At 46.1% G+C, this 17,530-nt stretch overlaps 1 protein-coding gene across 6 annotated transcripts in view; it reads left to right on the top strand.

The window, feature by feature from the left end:
- The first annotated feature begins 361 nt into the window (after nucleotides 1-361).
- Nucleotides 362-17,530, top strand: part of LOC128582213 (cytochrome P450 4F2-like) — a 29,331-nt gene continuing 12,162 nt past the window's right edge. For 3 of the 6 annotated variants that reach the window (XR_008379006.1, XM_053585903.1, XM_053585907.1), the window contains exons 1-7: nucleotides 362-529; nucleotides 857-1,054; nucleotides 2,747-2,891; nucleotides 13,669-13,722; nucleotides 13,814-13,941; nucleotides 16,124-16,245; nucleotides 17,019-17,289. Coding sequence is in view for 5 of the 6 variants with exons in the window: in XM_053585903.1 (XP_053441878.1) it covers nucleotides 857-1,054; nucleotides 2,747-2,891; nucleotides 13,669-13,722; nucleotides 13,814-13,941; nucleotides 16,124-16,245; nucleotides 17,019-17,289 (918 nt within the window). In the remaining variant the exon portion in view is untranslated. Of the gene's footprint in view, nucleotides 629-853; nucleotides 1,055-2,746; nucleotides 2,892-13,668; nucleotides 13,723-13,813; nucleotides 13,942-16,123; nucleotides 16,246-17,018; nucleotides 17,290-17,530 lie in introns of all 6 variants that reach the window. The other 3 variants (XM_053585906.1, XM_053585905.1, XM_053585904.1) reach the window with 3 other exon arrangements.

Raw genomic sequence — 17,530 nt, forward strand, 5'->3', positions numbered from 1 at the left:
CAGTCATGTCTCAATCCAGGCCCTGGGCTGCCTCTAGGCAGGACTTGAACTCCTGCCAGGCTGTGCATCCTGGGCCCATAGCCTTTTGTCTCTCAGCCTCATAATTCTGCACCAAGAAATGGTACACGGAGTCCTCCAGGCCCACACTTGCATAGGAGCTCAGGAGATAATCAGGGACAAGGTTATGCTGGGCCTGTTCACGTGGCACCTGAGCTTTTAAGCTCATGTTTTTATCTGCCACACCCAAGCCTGTAAACTTTAGAGCTCAGAGTCACCTTTGATTGCCCCCAACTTATTCCTACACCCCAAGTGGGAAGAGTTATAAGTCGAGGACCCAGTGCCTGTGCTGTGTCATCACAGCAGCTGCTTCCCCACCCCATGTGTTGGCCACCTTCCCAGACATGGTCTGGCCCAGCACAACCCTCCTGTAGCTCCCTCTTTTCAGGGGGTAGGAGCAAAGACTTTCCAGCAGAGAGGAAGAGGAATTTATGTGAACAAGCTGCTCCTAAGAGAAAGTACCAGGCTGGAGGTGGTGTGTCTGGAGGGTCCTGGTCCAGGATCGGGGGAGGGGAGCTGCCCAAGGCTGGAATAGCTCCAGGAATGTGTCCTTGGAAATGGTGGTTTCCTGGTAACCTAGGCCTTGACAATGTCCCAGTGATTCAGGCTAGGCCTTTCTGGACTGTAATCAGCTTTCTCTCCCCTCCTCCTCTTTTCTTCTCTCTCACTCTACATCTTCCCCTGGGGTGCCTGCTTTCCCCTCTGAGCCCTCCCTGTCCCTGCCCCTCTGCACTGGCCTAAAGTTCCCTTTCCCTTTCCTGGACCTCAGAAACTCCCCTTCCACACCTCTGTCCTGCAGATGACACAGTTGAGCCTGTCCTCGCTGGGCCTGGGGCCAGTGGCAGCCTCCCCGTGGCTGCTGCTGCTGCTGATTGGGACCTCCTGGCTTCTGGCCTGTATCTTGACCTGGACCTACACCTTCTATGACAACTGCCACCGCCTCCGCTGTTTCCTGCAGCCCCCAATGCGGAACTGGTTCTTGGGTCATCTGGACTTGGTGAGTGTGGTAGCAGGACAGGTCGTGGGTATCAAGTTGGGTGAATTTCCCCAGGGCCGGGAAGGGGGCTCAGGGAGCTGAGGGTCCAGGTGGGCTGAGGTGTGGGACAGCAGAGAAGTGAGAGAGGCAGCTCCTCATTCTTCTGCTCACTCCTCACACTGGTGAACCTTGAGGAGCGCCTAGAGAGGCTACACAGAGCAGGGACCCCCTGGTATTACCATAGTCTCCACAGATGGACTTGAGCCCTCATGAAGGGCACTTTCCAGGCTCTGCTCCCTGCTTGGCCCATTTCCTCTGTCTGCCCCTCTCTGGGTTTCTGCTTTCCACAGGAATTAGCTACCACCCTCTGAACCCCATCTCAAATACACAGGGGCTCAGCTGGTCCAGGAGAGAAGTGTGGGCAGTGTCTCACCCCCTGCCCTTCCTGGGGCACCTTCCTTTTATCCTGCTCTTCCTCACAAAGATGTCCCATTGGGCCCTGCTGTGCAACCTGGATAATGTTGGCCACTCACTTTTCCTTTCAGGAGACTTTCTTAAACCACCTCCTCTAGTCTTTGCACTCTGATTTAGACCTGGTCTCTCCTTTGTGAGATTTGGCCTCGGTCTGTTCATTTCCAATGGCAGGAGTGATGGGCGTGTCCTTAGGTTTAGTAGGAGAGTGCACAGAACACATTGTGCACAGAATCTGGTGTGCAGAAGGTGGTTACAGGTGGGAGCCACAGCCTTGATGGATAGTCAGAGCTCCCCTCTACGCCCCTAGGCTAGCCGATGCTGGAAGGTCCCCAGGGTGCAGACCCTTCTCTTCGGGAGGACCTGAAGCATGTGTAGACCAACCAGGATGTGAAAAGATGTGGTGACCAGCCATAGAGACACATTCTGAGTCACAGTCCTGCTCACAGCTCCCTCTGTGGGGACCTCCCCATATGGCTGCCCCAAGTCTGAAACCATACCAAGGACAAAAAAATTTCTTCCTCTGGACCCAAGGTGGAAGAAGAAGCCCCTCTGTAGGAAGATAACATGTCCTTTTGCTCTGCCCTGGGATGTACTTTTGACATTAGGTGATCGCCCCAAGATAGAAGGAGGAGGAGGAAGCAGAGATTCCCTCCAACTCTGCATAACCAGGCAAACTGTTTGCTGCAGTCTTGTACCATGCCTACAGACTGTAGGGGAGACCTGCGGTGGCTCCTCCTGAGGAAGGTGTTTTAGTCAGGATCCTCCAAAGAAACAAAGCCACAGGACACATAGACCTAGCTATAAGTATAGATAGATAGGAGGGGATTTATTATGGGAATTGGCTTATGTGATTATGGAGGCTGAGAAGTCCCACCATCTGCCATTTGCGAGCCAGAGATCCAGAGACTCCGGTGCTAGTCTGAAGGTCTGAGAAGCCAGAGTTCTAGTGTCTAAGGGCAGGAGACGGTATGTCCCAACTCCCAAAGACAGAGCCAAGTCCCCCTTCCTCTACCTTCTGGTTCTGTTGAGGCCTTCTATGGATTGGATGATGCCTGCCCACACTGAAGAGGGCTGATATTTCTTCCTCAGTTTACCATTTCAAATCATAATCTCTTCTTGAAACTCTCACAGATACATCTAGAAATAATGTACCAGCTATCTGGGCATCCCTTAGCCCAGTCATGTTGGCACCTCATAATTAACCATCACAGGGGGTAACAGTTCCTGCCTTACTTGCAGATCCCCCCTACAGAGGAAGGTTTGAGGGAACTGACAGAGCTGGTGGCTACCTACCCCAAGGGCTTTAAATTCTGGCTGGGACCCATCTTGCCCATCATCAATTTGAGCCACCCTGACATCATCCGACCTGTCCTGAATGCCTCAGGTACCCACGCAGAGCTTGTGGTGGTGGGCACCATGGCATACCTGAGGGCTTCCAGCCTCTTTCCCCGCACACACACTTCTGTGTAGCCCTTTCTGTAACCTGGCCCCTCCTTCCCCTTTCTCTCTCATCCATCTTCCTCTTCCCTTCATGTACTTACCAGCCACCACCTCAGGGTCTCCTTCCTGCCATCTACTCCCTATCCTGGTGATATAGGCAACATTGAAGCCACACAAGGCCTCAGTCCAAATCCTTGTCCTAGAGAAATTCCCCAACTTCACATGAACAGGAAAGCACCAGAGGAAGATGGATATGATAGCTCAGAGGAGAACTTAGTCTCTGGTGGGGCAGGCTGGAAGGCTTCTGGAAAGGAGTTGTTAGAGCTGGGTCTGGAATAATGAATAGGAATTTTTTTAAAATGGAGGGAAGAGTGATGCAGTGGGCACCATTAGTATTCCAGGCTCCCTTCCAGGTCTGATATTAGCCTTGCCCATCTCCAAGCCCAGAGCAATGAGGAGAACTTGCAGCTGGTGGAGGACCTGGGCTGCTATTTCCTTGACTCTCACCTTTGTGAATCAGTTCCTTCTGCCCCACCCTGTGGTTCATCTTCCATGAGTTCATTGCTCTTCTACTTCAGTGACCAGGAATCTATAGTGGGAGACCACACCAGAGTCTGGTTCCCTTCCCTTGCCCCTACCCTTCCCTTCTTTGGACAGGTCATACTGATCAGGGAAGTGGGCAGCATTGCATAGAGAGTAAAGCTCTGACACCAAAATGCTGAGAGATCCTGGGTAGGTTCCCAGGTCTCTTGAGCTTCTGAGAGTTGTGAGTGATAGAAACTCAACCTCATTTTGTCTGAGAAAAGAAAAGAAATCTATTGACTGGGAAGTCCAGAGTGGGTGGCCTTCAGGCATGGCTTGATCCGGGTCTGAAATAATCTGTCTTTTGCGATCTGTCCCCCTCTTGATTTGGTTTTACCTTTTTCTGTATTGCTTTTCCTTTCAAGAGTTTTAGAAGTTTTGGAAAGCTCATCCTTTCCCCAATTTTTCCATAAGTAATCAATGTTTCACAGTGGTTGTCCTGGCCAGGGTTATAGGACAAATTCCTCATCTGATTGCTCTTACTCTGATTGCCCAGGCTTGGCAGGCATCATTTGACCTGTCCCAACCAGAACTATTATTTTGGGACATAAAGTACTTTGATGATCAAGAACTCAGGTCCTGGATTCAGACAGGCCCAGGCTCAGGTCTCAGGCATGCCACTTACTACCAAGGAGCTCACGGGCAAGGAACTTTGTCATTAGAGTCTTACTTTCTTTATCTGGAAAATGGGATGAAAAATAGCACAGGTGAAAGGTGGCATTTAGGATTTGTCTCAGTTCGTTTCTGTTCCTGTAACTGAAAAGCTGAGACAAGGTGATTATAAGGAAAATAAACCTATTTCTTTTTTTTTTTTTTAATTTTTTTATTAAATCATAACTGTATACAATGATATGATTATGGGGCATCATACACTCACTTCGTAAACCATTTGACACATTTTTATCACAGTGGTTAACATAGCCTTTCCGGCGTTATCTCAGTTACTGTGCCAAAACATTTACATTCTACATTTACCAAGTTTCACAAATACCCCTGTAATATGCACCACAGGTGTGATCCCACCGATTCCCCTCCCTCTACCCACCCCCCCTTTTCCCACTTCCCCCTATTGTTAAGTTGTAGCTGGGTTATAGCTTTCATGTGAGAGCCCCAAATTAGTTTCATAGTAGGGCTGTGTATATTGGGTATTTTTTCTTCCATTCTTGGGATACTTTACTAAGAAGAATATGTTCCAGCTCCATCCATGTAAACATGAAAGAGGTAAAGTCTCCATCTTTCTTTAAGGCTGCATAGTATTCCATGGTATACATATACCACAATTTATTAATCCATTCGTGGATCGATGGGCACTTGGGCTTTTTCCATGACTTAGCTATTATGAATTGGGCTGCAATAAACATTCTGGTACAAATATCTTTGTTATGTTGTGATTTTTGGTCTTCTGGGTATATGCCCAGCAGAGGAATTACAGGATTGAATGGCAGATCTATTTTTAGATCTCTGAGTGTTCTCCATATCTCTTTCCAAAAGGAATGTATTAATTTGCATTCCCACCAGCAGTGCAGAAGTGTTCCCTTTTCTCCACATCCACGCCAACATCTCTGGTCTTGAGATTTTGTGATATAGGCTAGTCTCATTGGAGTTAGATGATATCTCAAAGTAGTTTTGATTTGCATTTCTCTGATGATTAAAGATGATGAGTATTTTTTCATATGTCTGAAGGCCGTGCGCCTGTCTTCTTCAGAGAAGTTTCTCTTCAAATCCCTTGCCCAGCCTGCGATGGGATCCCTTGTTTTTTTCTTGCTGATGCGTTTGAGTTCTCTGTGGATTCTGGTTATTAAACCTTTGTCAGAGTTATACCCTGCAAATATCATCTCCCATTCTGAGGGCTGTCTGCTTGCTCTGCTTACTGTGTTCTTAGCTGTGCAGAAGCTTTTTAGTTTGATCAAGTCCCAGTAGTGTATTTTTGAAGCTGCTTCAATTGCCCGGGCGGTTCTCCTCATGAAATGCTCACCCAGACCAATTTCTTCAAGGGTTTTCCCTGCATTCTCCTCTAGTATTTTTATAGTTTCATGTCTTAAGTTTAAATCTTTAATCCAATGAGAGTCTATCTTAGTTAATGGTGAAAGGTGTGGGTCCAATTTCAGTCTTCTGCAGGTTGCCAGCCAGTTCACCCAGCACCATTTGTTAAATAGGGAATCTTTTCCCCACTGAATGTTTTTAATTGGCTTGTCAAAAATCAAATAGCGGTAAGTAGCTGGATTCATCTCTTGGTTCTCTATTCTATTCCAGATATCTACTTCTCTGTTTTTGTGCCAATACCATGCTGTTTTGATCACTATCGATTTGTAGTAAAGTCTGAGGTCTGGTAGTGTGATTCCTCCTGTTTTGTTTTTATTTCTGAGTAATGTCTTGGCTATTCGAGGTTTTTTCTGATTCCATATAAAACGAAGTAATGTTTTTTCAAGATCTTTAAAATATGACAGTGGAGCTTTAATAGGGAGTGCGTTGAAATTATATATTGCTTTGGGTAGTATGGACATTTTGATAATGTTGATTCTTCCCAGCCATGAGCATGGTATGTTTTTCCATTTGTTAACATTTTCAGCTATTTCTTTTCTTAGAGTTTCATAGTTCTCTTTATAGAGATCTTTCACGTCTTTTGTTAGGTAAATTCCCAAATATTTCATCTTCTTTGGCACTACTGTGAATGGGATAGAGTCCTTAACTGTTTTTTCAATTTGACTGTTGTTGGTGTATATAAAGGCTACCGATTTATGAATGTTGATTTTGTAACCTGAGACACTGCTGTATTCCTTGATCACTTCTAGGAGTTTTGTAGTAGAGTCCCTAGTGTTTTCCAGATACACAATCATATCATCTGCGAAGAGCGAGAGTTTGATTTCTTCTGACCCTATATGGATACCCTTGATCGCCTTTTCTTCCCTAATTGCGGTGGCTAAAACTTCCATTACAATGTTGAAAAGCAATGGAGACAATGGGCAGCCTTGTCTGGTTCCTGATCTGAGTGGAAATGATTCCAATTTAACTCCATTCAATATGATATTGGCTGTGGGTTTGCTGTAGATAGCCTCTATCAGTTTAAGAAAAGTCCCTTCTAGACCAATTTTCTTGAGTGTTCTGATCATGAAGGGATGCTGGATATTATCAAAAGCTTTTTCTGCATCAATTGAGAGAATCATATGGTCTTTGTTTTTTAATTTGTTTATGTGCTGAATTACATTTATAGATTTACGTATATTGAACCAGCCTTGAGACCCTGGGATAAAACCAACTTGGTCATGATGTATAATTTGTTTGATGTGTTGCTGGATTCTGTTTGTTAGGATCTTGTTGAATATTTTTGCATCTATATTCATTAGTGATATTGGTCTATAATTTTCTTTTCTTGTTGGGTCTTTTCCTGGTTTGGGGATCAGGGTGATATTTGCTTCATAGAACGTGTTGGGTAGTCTTCCTTCTTTTTCTACATTTTGGAACAGGTTGAGTAATATAGGTACTAATTCCTCTTTAAAGGTTTGGTAGAATTCTGACGTGAAACCATCTGGTCCCGGGCTTTTCTTTTTAGGGAGGTTTTGTATAGTTGATGCTATTTCTGAACTTGATATGGGTCTGTTCAACATTTCCACTTGATTCTGGTTAAGTCTTGGAAGGTGGCGTGCTTCCAAGTATCGGTCTATTTCCTTCAGATTTTCATATTTCTGAGAATAAAGTTTCTTGTAATATTCATTAAGGATTTTTTGGATTTCTGATGAGTCTGTGGATATTTCGTCTTTGTTGTTTCTGATTGATGATATTAGAGATTTTACTCTTTTTTTTCTGATTAGGTTGGCCAGAGGTTTATCTATTTTATTGACCTTTTCAAAAAACCAGCTTTTTGATTTATTGATCTGTTGTATTATTCTTTTGTTTTCAATTTCATTTAATTCTGCTCTAATTTTGGTTATTTCTTTTCTTCTACTGGGTTTGGGGTTGGAATGTTCTTCCTTTTCCAGTTGCGTGAGATGTCCCATTAAGTTGTTAACTTCCTCTCTTTCCGTTCTCTTGAGGAAGGCTTGCAGTGCTATAAATTTCCCTCTTAGAACTGCCTTTGCAGTGTCCCAGAGGTTCTGATAGTTTGTGTCTTCATTGTCATTTTGTTCCAAAAAATTGGTGATTTCTTTCTTAATCTCATCTTTGACCCAGCCATCATTCAGCATAAGGTTATTTAACTTCCATGTTTTTGTATGGGTATGCAGATTCCTGTTGTTACTCAATTCAAGTTTTATTCCATGATGGTCCGAGAAGATGCATGGAATAATTTCTATTCCTTTAAATTTACTGAGGTTAGACTTGTGACCTAAAATGTGATCAATTTTGGAGTAAGTTCCGTGGGCTGATGAGAAGTATGTGTATTCAGTTTTTTTGGGATGAAATGTTCTGCAGATGTCTGCTAAATCTAAATATTGGATGGTTAGGTTTAAATCTAAGATTTCTTTGCTCAGCTTCTTTCTGGAGGATCGATCCAACACTGCCAAGGGAGTGTTGAAATCTCCAACGATTATGGAGCTGGAGGAAATCAAGTTACTCATGTCTGTTAGAGTTTCTCTTATAAATTGAGGTGCATTCTGGTTGGGTGCATAGATATTAATAATTGAGATCTCGTCATATTGAGTATTACCCTTAACAAATATGAAGTGACCATTCTTGTCCTTCCTTACTTTTGATGGTTTAAAGCCTACTGTATCTGCAAATAAAATTGCAACACCTGCTTTTTTCTGATTACCATTTGCCTGAAATATGGATGACCATCCTTTCACCCTGAGTCTGTATTTGTCTTTTAAGTTGAGATGTGACTCTTGTATGCAACAAATATCTGGCTTAAGTTTTTGTATCCAGTCAGCTAACCTATGCCTCTTTAGAGGACAGTTTAAGCCATTCACATTGATGGAGAGTATTGATAAGTCTGGTGGAATTTTGGGTATCGAGTTTTTCAAAGGTCCAGTGGACATTTTTAATCCTTTCGCCAGTGTGGAAGTTGGAGTTTGATCCGAAGTTTCTGAGTGAGTTTACTTTTGTGGTATAGGATTGGGTTGGTCATTGTGGAGGATAGGTCTGAGAACATCCTGAAGAGCTGGTTTACTTATGGCGAATTTTTTCAACATATGAATGTCATTGAAGTATTTAATTTCTCCATCATAGATGAAACTCAGTTCAGCTGGATACAAGATCCTGGGTTGAAAGTTTTTTTGCTTTAGGAGATTAAAAGTTGATGACCAGCCTCTTCTGGCTTGAAAAGTTTCAGCAGAGAGATCTGCAGTTATTCTAATATTCTTACCTTTGTACGTTATAGTTTTCTTTCGCCGGGCTGCTTTGAGAATCTTCTCTTTCATGTTAACTTTAGTGAAGTTAATTATGATATGTCTGGGAGATGGCTTATTGGGGTTGATCGTGCTGGGGTTCTGAAGCTGTCTGCTATCTGAATTTCAGATTCTCTAGGCATGTCTGGAAAATTTTCTTTCATAATTTCATGTAGAAGGGCCTCTGTGCCCTTGGCAGCTACTTCATCAGTCTCCGAAATTCCTATAACCCTTATGTTGTTTTTTTTCGAATTATCTGAGAGCTCTCTGAGTGAGTGATCCGTTTTTGCTCTCCATTTCTCTTCCTCTTTGAGAGATTGGGAGCGTTCGAAGACTTTATCTTCAATGTCAGAAATCCTTTCTTCTGCTTGCTCCATTCTGTTACTGAGGGATTCTACTGTATTTTTCATATCTTTGAGGGCTGTAAGTTCTTGTTTCAGTGTGTCTAAGTCTTTGGTGGTTTTGTCTTTAAATTCGTTAAATTCTTGAGACAATTTTTGAATTTCTCCTCGAATTCCTAATTCCATTTTATTAATCTTGTCTGCAAACCAAATTCTGAATTCGACTTCTGACATCTCAGCCAGTTGTTTATGAATGGGATCTTCAATCACATCTGCCGTATCTTTTCTTGTGGGGGTTGATCTATTCTGGTTATTCATGTTACCAGAGTTTTTCCGCTGATTCCGCCCCATGGTTTACTCCCTTTGGTTTTTCCCCTGGGGTTTTATCGAGGGCCCGTACAGTGTTGTGGCCTGAGAAACTGTTGCCCTGTCTGGTGTGGTGGAGCAAAGTGGTTCTGTCTTGTTTTCAGCTGGTTTCTGTTCGATCCTATTGCAACTTCTACTCTGGCTTGAAGTCTCAGCTGTGTGGAAAAATCAGCAATTAAGTCACCCCGCCTGCCCACCTCTGGCCCCTTGGAAAAGGAGAATCAAACCTTCCTACAATCACACACCCAGGGCACCGCCTGAAAAGTCCTCAGTCTATTAGCCCAGTTCAAAAGGTCCGAATCAACTGTCTCAATCGGCACATGTCTCGGGTGGAAGGGTTCAAGAGGTCTCTGGGAACTGGATCACAGGGGCCTGGTGACCCCTCTGACACAGCTCACCCCAGTGCAGCGTGGAGTCAGGAGGAGCCACCCAGCAAACAGAGCAGTCTGGGAAGGTTGACGTCTCCTTCCCCACTTTGCCCCTCCGTCGGACCCAGTCACTGGTATCTCTGCAGATGGCTAACCCAGTTGCCTGCAGTGAACAGACACTCCAGGGGTTTGCACCTGCCTGAATCGGAAGGAAGTCTGCCAGGCCCCCGCAGACTGCCGCTATCTAGCAGGAGGAGATGGGGCCTGACATCTTTGAGTGTTTTGATGCAGGTGATGGGAAGGAGGTGTTCACTCAGGCTTAGCCCCGTCCCTGATGGATGCTGCTAACAGAACAGAACAGAACAGACAACTTTGTGAGGTTCTGTCTCTGTTCCTGTCGTCGCCTACAGGAGACGGGCTGTTTTGAGTTCAAACGTCTTTGCTGTTGGAGAATTGTGTCTGAACACCTCTCTGGGTCAGCCCCGCCCTGGAGGCTTCCGGGTTTGTGAGCCGTGTCACCGGTGGCCTCCTCTGGTTGCCCAGGGAGACAGGGGGTGTGGCCTCAGAATATCCAGAAGTGAGCGTTCTGCCGTTAAAGAAAAAACGGCTGGTGATCTACCTCCAGGGAACTGCTGCTCTGGTGTGGGCACTCAGGCGACCCTTTTCTCCTCTGTCCTGCGCCCCAGAGTCAGCACTGAGCGGCCGCAGTTTGTGCTGGGTCCACACCCCTTAAGAGATCCCCCAAGAATCAGAACTCTTGGGGGATGGGCCCCCAGACCCCGATTGGGAGTGGGGCGGGGGGAAGCTAGAGTTTCATTCAGTTTTACGCAACACTACGGTCTGGGGAGGGCTCCTGCACTGCACCGCAGGGAAGTGCCGCCAAGGGTTGATTTCCCCTCAGCAGAGTGCCCTCTCCTCGCTCATGTGTCCCGGAGTCAGCGCTGACCTGACGCAGCTCAGGCACTGTGCACTCCCCTCGAGAAATCACCCAAGGATCCGAACTCCGGGGGGATAGGCCCTCAGACCCCGAGTGAGAGTAGGGGTTCTCAGCTCTCAGCGGGGAGGCCAGAGTCTGATTCAGTCTTGGGCTCCCTATGCCCGGGGAGGGTTGGTGCACTGCACCGCAGGGAAGTGCCGCCAAGGCTTGATTTCCCCTCAGCAGAGTGCCCTCTCCTCGCTCACGTATCCCAGAGTCAGCGCTGATCTGACGCAGCTCAGGCACTGTGCACTCCCCTCGAGAAATCACCCAAGGAGCCAAACTCCTGGGGGATAGGCCCTCAGACCCCGAGTGAGAGTAGGGGCTCTCAGCTCTCAGCGGGGAGGCCAGAGTCTTATTCAGTCTTGGGCCCCGTATGCCCGGGAGGGTTGGTGCACTGCACCGCAGGGAAGTGCCTCGAGGCGTGACTCCCCCTCAGCCCGGTGCCCTCTCCTCACTCGGCGCGCCTCAGAGTCAATGCTGACCAGTCGCAACTCGGGGACTGTCCACTCCCCTTGAGAAATCACCCACGGATCCGAAGTCCTGGGGGACAGGCCTCCAGACCTCAGTGGGTGGGAGGGGAGCGCCGGGGATTCAGGGTTGCCGGCAAAGGATTCCCAAAGTTTTATTCAGCCCTATGTCCGGCAGGAGAACGCCACGGCACCCCAGTAGGGGAGGTAGGTCCAGTTTTTAGAAGGTCTCTCGCGTGGAGTGTAGTGGGAGGGCCGTTAATTTCTGCCCACCTGTTCAATTGTGGGGCTCTAGAGCCGGTCTCATGGGGGAGGGGGACTCCCGTCCGCTTGGTGGTGGATTTTGTACCTTTTGTTTGCGTCCTTCTGATCACAACTTGCCTCAGCGGTGTTGATGTGCGTTCTTCAGCCTTCTCTCTTGGTGAGGCTCAAGTCCACCAGGATACTTACTAAATTCCTGTCCCTTAACTCTCCTTCTGGACGGGAGCCTTTGTTGAAAGCTGGCTTCAGTCCGCCATCTTGTCTCCCCGCCAATAAACTTATTTCTTACAGTTCTGGAGGCTGGAAGTTTAAGCTTGTGGGGTTCTATCTGCTCAGCTTCTAGTGACAGCCATGTGCTGTGTCATAACATGGCAGAAGGCAGGGGAAGAGGACTGAGCATGCTAGCTTAGGACTCTCTTCCTCTTCTTATGAAGTCACTAATCCCATTCCTATAAAAACCCATTAATCCATGGATGGATCAATTAATGGCTTCATCTCTCAATACTGCCACATTGGGGATTAATGTTCAACATGAGTTTCAGAGGGATAACCACAACAGATTTCAGGTTTAAGCCACAACATGATCCAAAAGGGCAATGACTTTTTCTGTCTTGTAACTGAGGCACCCTGGTTGCTATGTTTGAGAATGTGGAGAGGATGCCTAGGAGGATGCTCAGAACAGAGATTGATGAGATGTTGGATGAAATTCATAGGGCTCAAGTCTGAGTCTCTACCTTCCTTGCAGGTCCTTCTCTCTGGCAGGCTAGAAGAGCTTGACTTGGGTCCTGTTTGTCTTTCTCCAGATTCTGAGCTTGGAGGAAGATCTCCTATATACACAGGGCCCAGGCAGCACCTTTGAAAATGTGGGTTGCTGGTGGGTGGGACCTTGGTCTGTGGTCCTGTGCATCTTCCACCCCACCTGGATTGACTCCATGCTCTTTACTCCAGATAGACATAGCACTGGCCTCAGCTTGCCCATTGCTGAGCTCTTGGTGCACTGGGTGCAGACAGGATGGGCTGTGGCACAGATGCCACTGCTCCTCTCTCCTCTGAACTTCCACCTGTCTGACCTCTGGTCCTGACTGCTCTTGTCTGGGCATATGTTGTGAGGTCTGCTTTATGGCCATGTGTATTGTACACATCTTATCACATGTTTGTTTACACCTGGGTCCAGGTTGCACCTGCTCCATGTTACACTTGGCTTATACCTGGGAATAATATAGCTATTATCATATCTGGGACTAAACTGTAGCCAAGGTCACTTGGAACATGTTGTAGCCTATCTGGTTCTTACATGAAATGTTGCTTGCAACTTTCTTTTTCTCCTGCTTGTCACATCTATGTCATATTTGGTGCTTGTCTGAATTCTGAGACTCAGATTTGGGAACTAAGACATAAGTATTGCCTGAGGCAGGGCTAAAGGTATGTTCAGATCATGCCTGTGGCACAGTCTGGGTCACACTTGGTCCACATCTGGAACATTAATGGGATTGTATTTAAATCCTACCTGGGGCCCATCTGTGAGGGAGGCTGAGGTCATGCAAAGCCATTTCAGGTAAATTTCAGAGAAAGTAGTGTCATTTAGGGCTTTTAATGTATGTTGTGGCCATGTCAGGACATGCCAACACATCGGGGCCATGTCACACATCTCAGATCCATGTCATGAGATGTCAGAGAGTTCTGGGGCAGATAGGGTGTCCTAGGTTCCTGAGAAGGCATTTTGTACTGTGTTGAGCTATTGTTAGATCTTGTAGCCATGTCAGATCATGCAGTAGCTGTCTCAAGACATGATAGAGCATACTGTGCTAGGTTAGGATATGTTGTTGCTCTAGTGTCTGCTGCAGCCTGGTCTAGGTCCCCCTCCTCCCATCCATCGTTCTCCCTGCTTCCTTTGCTTCTCCCGCTTTCTGCTATCTTTCCACTATGCTGGGCATGGAGGAGGGAAGTGCAAACCCCTAGCTGGGAGCCCCCACATGTCACCCTAAGCCCCTCCCCTTTCCTTTTCCATGTCCCCTGATGGTCTTCATTCATGTCAGCTGCCATTGCACTGAAGGAGGAACTCTTCACAAGGTTCATGAAGCCCTGGCTGGGTAAGTAACTGTAGATGAATGGGGGGGGGCCAACCTTCTGGGGTCACACAAAGGCACTTTCCTTGCCCACTGCCCTTGGTTGTCCTATTAGGAGATGGGCTCCTGCTGAGTGGTGGTGACAAGTGGAGTCAACACCGTCAAATGCTAACACCTGCCTTCCATTTCAATATCCTGAAGCCCTATGTGAAGATTTTCAACAAGAGCATAAACATAATGCATGTAAGTTTCTTAAAACTGGGGTCCTAGCTAAAGCCTTGGAGAAGGAGGCTCCCTAGACACATCTTGAATTTTGGCTCTGCTGGGTGGCTTATGGGCCTCTGTTCTTCCTCTCCAAGGCTTGGTTTTCTCATCTGTAAAATGAGAAAAATAATTCCTATAAAAGGAAATGAAGGTAATGTCATGGAGTCTGGTCCCAGGCCTATAGTAGATGCTCAAACAGTGTCAGTTTTTGTTTCTCACACAGAAGCTCTGTAAACTCAATAGAGCAATGATGAAGATTACATTATAGCTACTGCTGCAAACAAACCAGTTCCAAACTCACTGGTTTAAGGCAATGTGTTTATAATTGCTAACAAGTCTGTGGGTCAGTTGGCTAGTTCATCTGGATGTAGAAGGGGTCCTTGATGGTGTATGATGAGCTCCAAGTCAGGCAGGCAGCTTTGCTGATCCTGGCTCAGTCTCTCACATGTGGGGCTTGGCTGGCATCAGGCTACTCTAGAATGGCCTTAGCTGGACAGCTGGACTTTCCTCCATGTGATTCTCTTTCTCCACTTGAAATCCCTGGGTTGTTCACATGGCAGAGAAACTGGGTTCCAAAGGAGTGAGAGGAGCCTGCTGGGCCTTCTGGAGCTTACTTTTTTTAGAGTGATTATGTCATTCATCATCTTTTATCACATCATATTGGCCAAAAACAGAAAAAGCCAAAAGTTCAGTATGGAATCAAAGAGGGATAAAATAGGCTCTATCTCTTAATGGATATTGCTGAAAAATTACATTGCAAAGGGTGTGAATACAGGGAGAAGAGGAGGATTGTAGCTATAGATTTTTTGAAGTGCCCAGAATATTTTTCTTCCTTGTAAGACACTGGATTATCTTGTTACTATTTCGTGAATTCTGCCAGAAGAACAAGACTCCAGGGTCAGAGACAAAGGGCAGTTTATGAATCATGGCACAGCAAGCAGCATGTGCTTCTTTCTGGTTTGCCTCCTTCTTCCAAGCTACACAAATCCCATGTGGGAGGCACAGAAGAGATTCTATAGATCCCTGCTCATGCAGTATATTGCATTATAAGGGAAGAGCATGAGTCTTAGAGTGCTTTTATAATAAGCAGACACAAGCCTGATATGTATGCAGGAGGAAGCATTAATTTATCCCTCAAGGCTGTTCTCTGCAAACAGAATTCTGAGCAATAGTCCAAATTAAGAACATCGGGGCTTTGCATTCTTGATATGCAAGCATGCTCATTGTTGACAATGCTCATTGTCCATGGACGACTATCTTTCCCCACACAGGGATATTTCAGAAATGAATTTATAACAATAAGGATGAGGAAAGGCAGCACTTTTGAGCACTTACTATATAACAGAAATTATCCCATTTGCCAATTCCATGACATAAATTATCCAATTTAATTTCAACAATCCTGTGAGTTAGAGGTTATTTTTTCCCATTAAAGACAATGAAACTAAGAGCCAGAAAGATTAGAGCAATTGCACAAGATAACCCACGTAGTTATCCCTAGCATGCCTAGGGATGGTGGAGCAGGAATTCTAACCTGGCTTATCTGATATCTTTTTTTTTTTCTAATAGACATAGTCTCCCTCTGTTGCCTGGGCTAGAGTGCAGTGGCATCATCATAGTTCACTGTAACCTCCAACTCCTGGTCTGAAGCAATCTTCCTGCCTCAGCCTCCTGAGTAGCTGGGGCAATAGGCATGTACCTCAAGCCCAGATAATTTTTTTCTAGTTTTGGTAGAAAATGGGGTATTTCTCTTGCTAAGGCTGGTCTTGAACTCCTAAACTTAAGTGATCCTCCCACCTTGCCCTTCTAGAGTGCTAGGATTATAGATTTAAATCACCACACTCAGCCCAGGACATTTTAACTGTTACTAACAATTTGACAGGTGGGACCTAAGAGAAGGCAATAAGTTGACCAAGGGCACAGGGAACATAGGATGCAGAGCTTAAATGTGAAACCAGGTCTCTCGACTCGCAGATATAGGGTTTGATATCTTAATAAGTAAAAGCTTTTGCTTTCATTAAAACCTGGTCCTCCCTGGAGATGGGTACCTGGGACAAAAGAGCAAGAGGCTGGTTCTGGGGAGTTCATAATGATGTTTGGATTGGGGAAGGCCTCAAGAAATCTGGGGCCTGGTCCCTTCTTTGTTTCATTCTATGATCAGGCCAAGTGGCAGCACCTGGCCCCAGAAGGCAGTGCCCGTCTGGACATGTTTGAGCACATCAGCCTCATGACCTTGGACAGTCTGCAGAAATGCATCTTCAGCTTCGACAGCAATTGTCAGGAGTGAGTCCTTGCCTATGGCATGGGAACTTGAGCCACAGACCCAAGGGAGTAGGTCTGACCCAAGGGAGGGAGGACTGACCAGAACAACCACAAGAGCCTCGGTGGAGCAGGTACTTGATATCTGAGCTTTGAAGGATAGAGGAGGGTAGGTAGAAATGTTTGAGTGAAGGAGACAAGGAGGCTAGGATGAGTATAGCATGTACAAGAGACAGTAGAAATGAGGTTGTAGAGGTAGACAGGGGATAGATCTCAAGCATATTGAAAACTCTACGAAAGTGGTATGAACTTTATCATGATGTTTCCAGGAGCTAGTTGAAGGTATTTGAGTTGAGGATGGACGTGGTTAGAAATGATCTATGTGGAGAACTGACTGTCATGTAGACACTAAACAGAGTTGACTTTGGATGCAAGGATGCTAGTATGGGGGCTGGGTCATAAACCAGTTGGAATCTGATAATATCTGAGCTATGCGCACAGTATAGGGAAAGAGAAGGGATAAGACTAGACATTGAGCAAAAGACAGAGGAATGGAGCATAATGTACAAGCTATGCTCTGGGTGCCTAGTGCTACATAGAGAGCTCACGGAGATGAAATGCAGGAAGGGAGTTTGTAGCCTTGAGTGTCATTACTGATCCCCTCTGTGCATCTGTGGGACCATCTTTTTCTGGAGGCTCATTGTCCTAATGGGAGGTAGATCCTGTCTGTCATTGGGAGGTGCTCCTGGGGCTTCAGGTGTGTTCAGTTGTTTCTTTCCCATTCCCTCACCCTGCAGGAAGCCCAGTGAATATATCGCCACCATTCTGGAGCTCAGTTCCCTTGTAGAAAAAAGGAGCCAGAACCTCCACTTATTCATGGACTTCCTGTATTATCTCACTCCCGATGGGTGGCGCTTTCGCAGGGCCTGCAGGCTGGTGCATGACTTCACAGATGCTGTCATCCAGGAGCGACGCCGCACCCTCTCCAGTCAGGGTATCGATGACTTCCTCAAGGCCAAAACCAAGACCAAGACTTTGGACTTCATTGATGTGCTCCTGCTGAGCAAGGTGGGCTTGCTGGGATATGAATTCAAAAGAAAGAACGGAGCTTTATGTCTAAGCCAGATCAAAGAATCTGGACTTGAACCAGTGGGTAACAGGGAACCATGGAAATTATTGGAGTTGAGAAGGGTTAGCCAGAGATACGTTTGAGAGATAAGTCTGTGAGGTGCAGCCAGCAGGTGACTGCTAGTTCTGAAACTATGAAAACCCTGACATTTTAATTCATTTACAACTTACTATGCTATTC

Source organism: Nycticebus coucang, chromosome 3, assembly GCF_027406575.1.
Source record: "Nycticebus coucang isolate mNycCou1 chromosome 3, mNycCou1.pri, whole genome shotgun sequence".
NCBI lineage: Eukaryota > Metazoa > Chordata > Mammalia > Primates > Lorisidae > Nycticebus > Nycticebus coucang.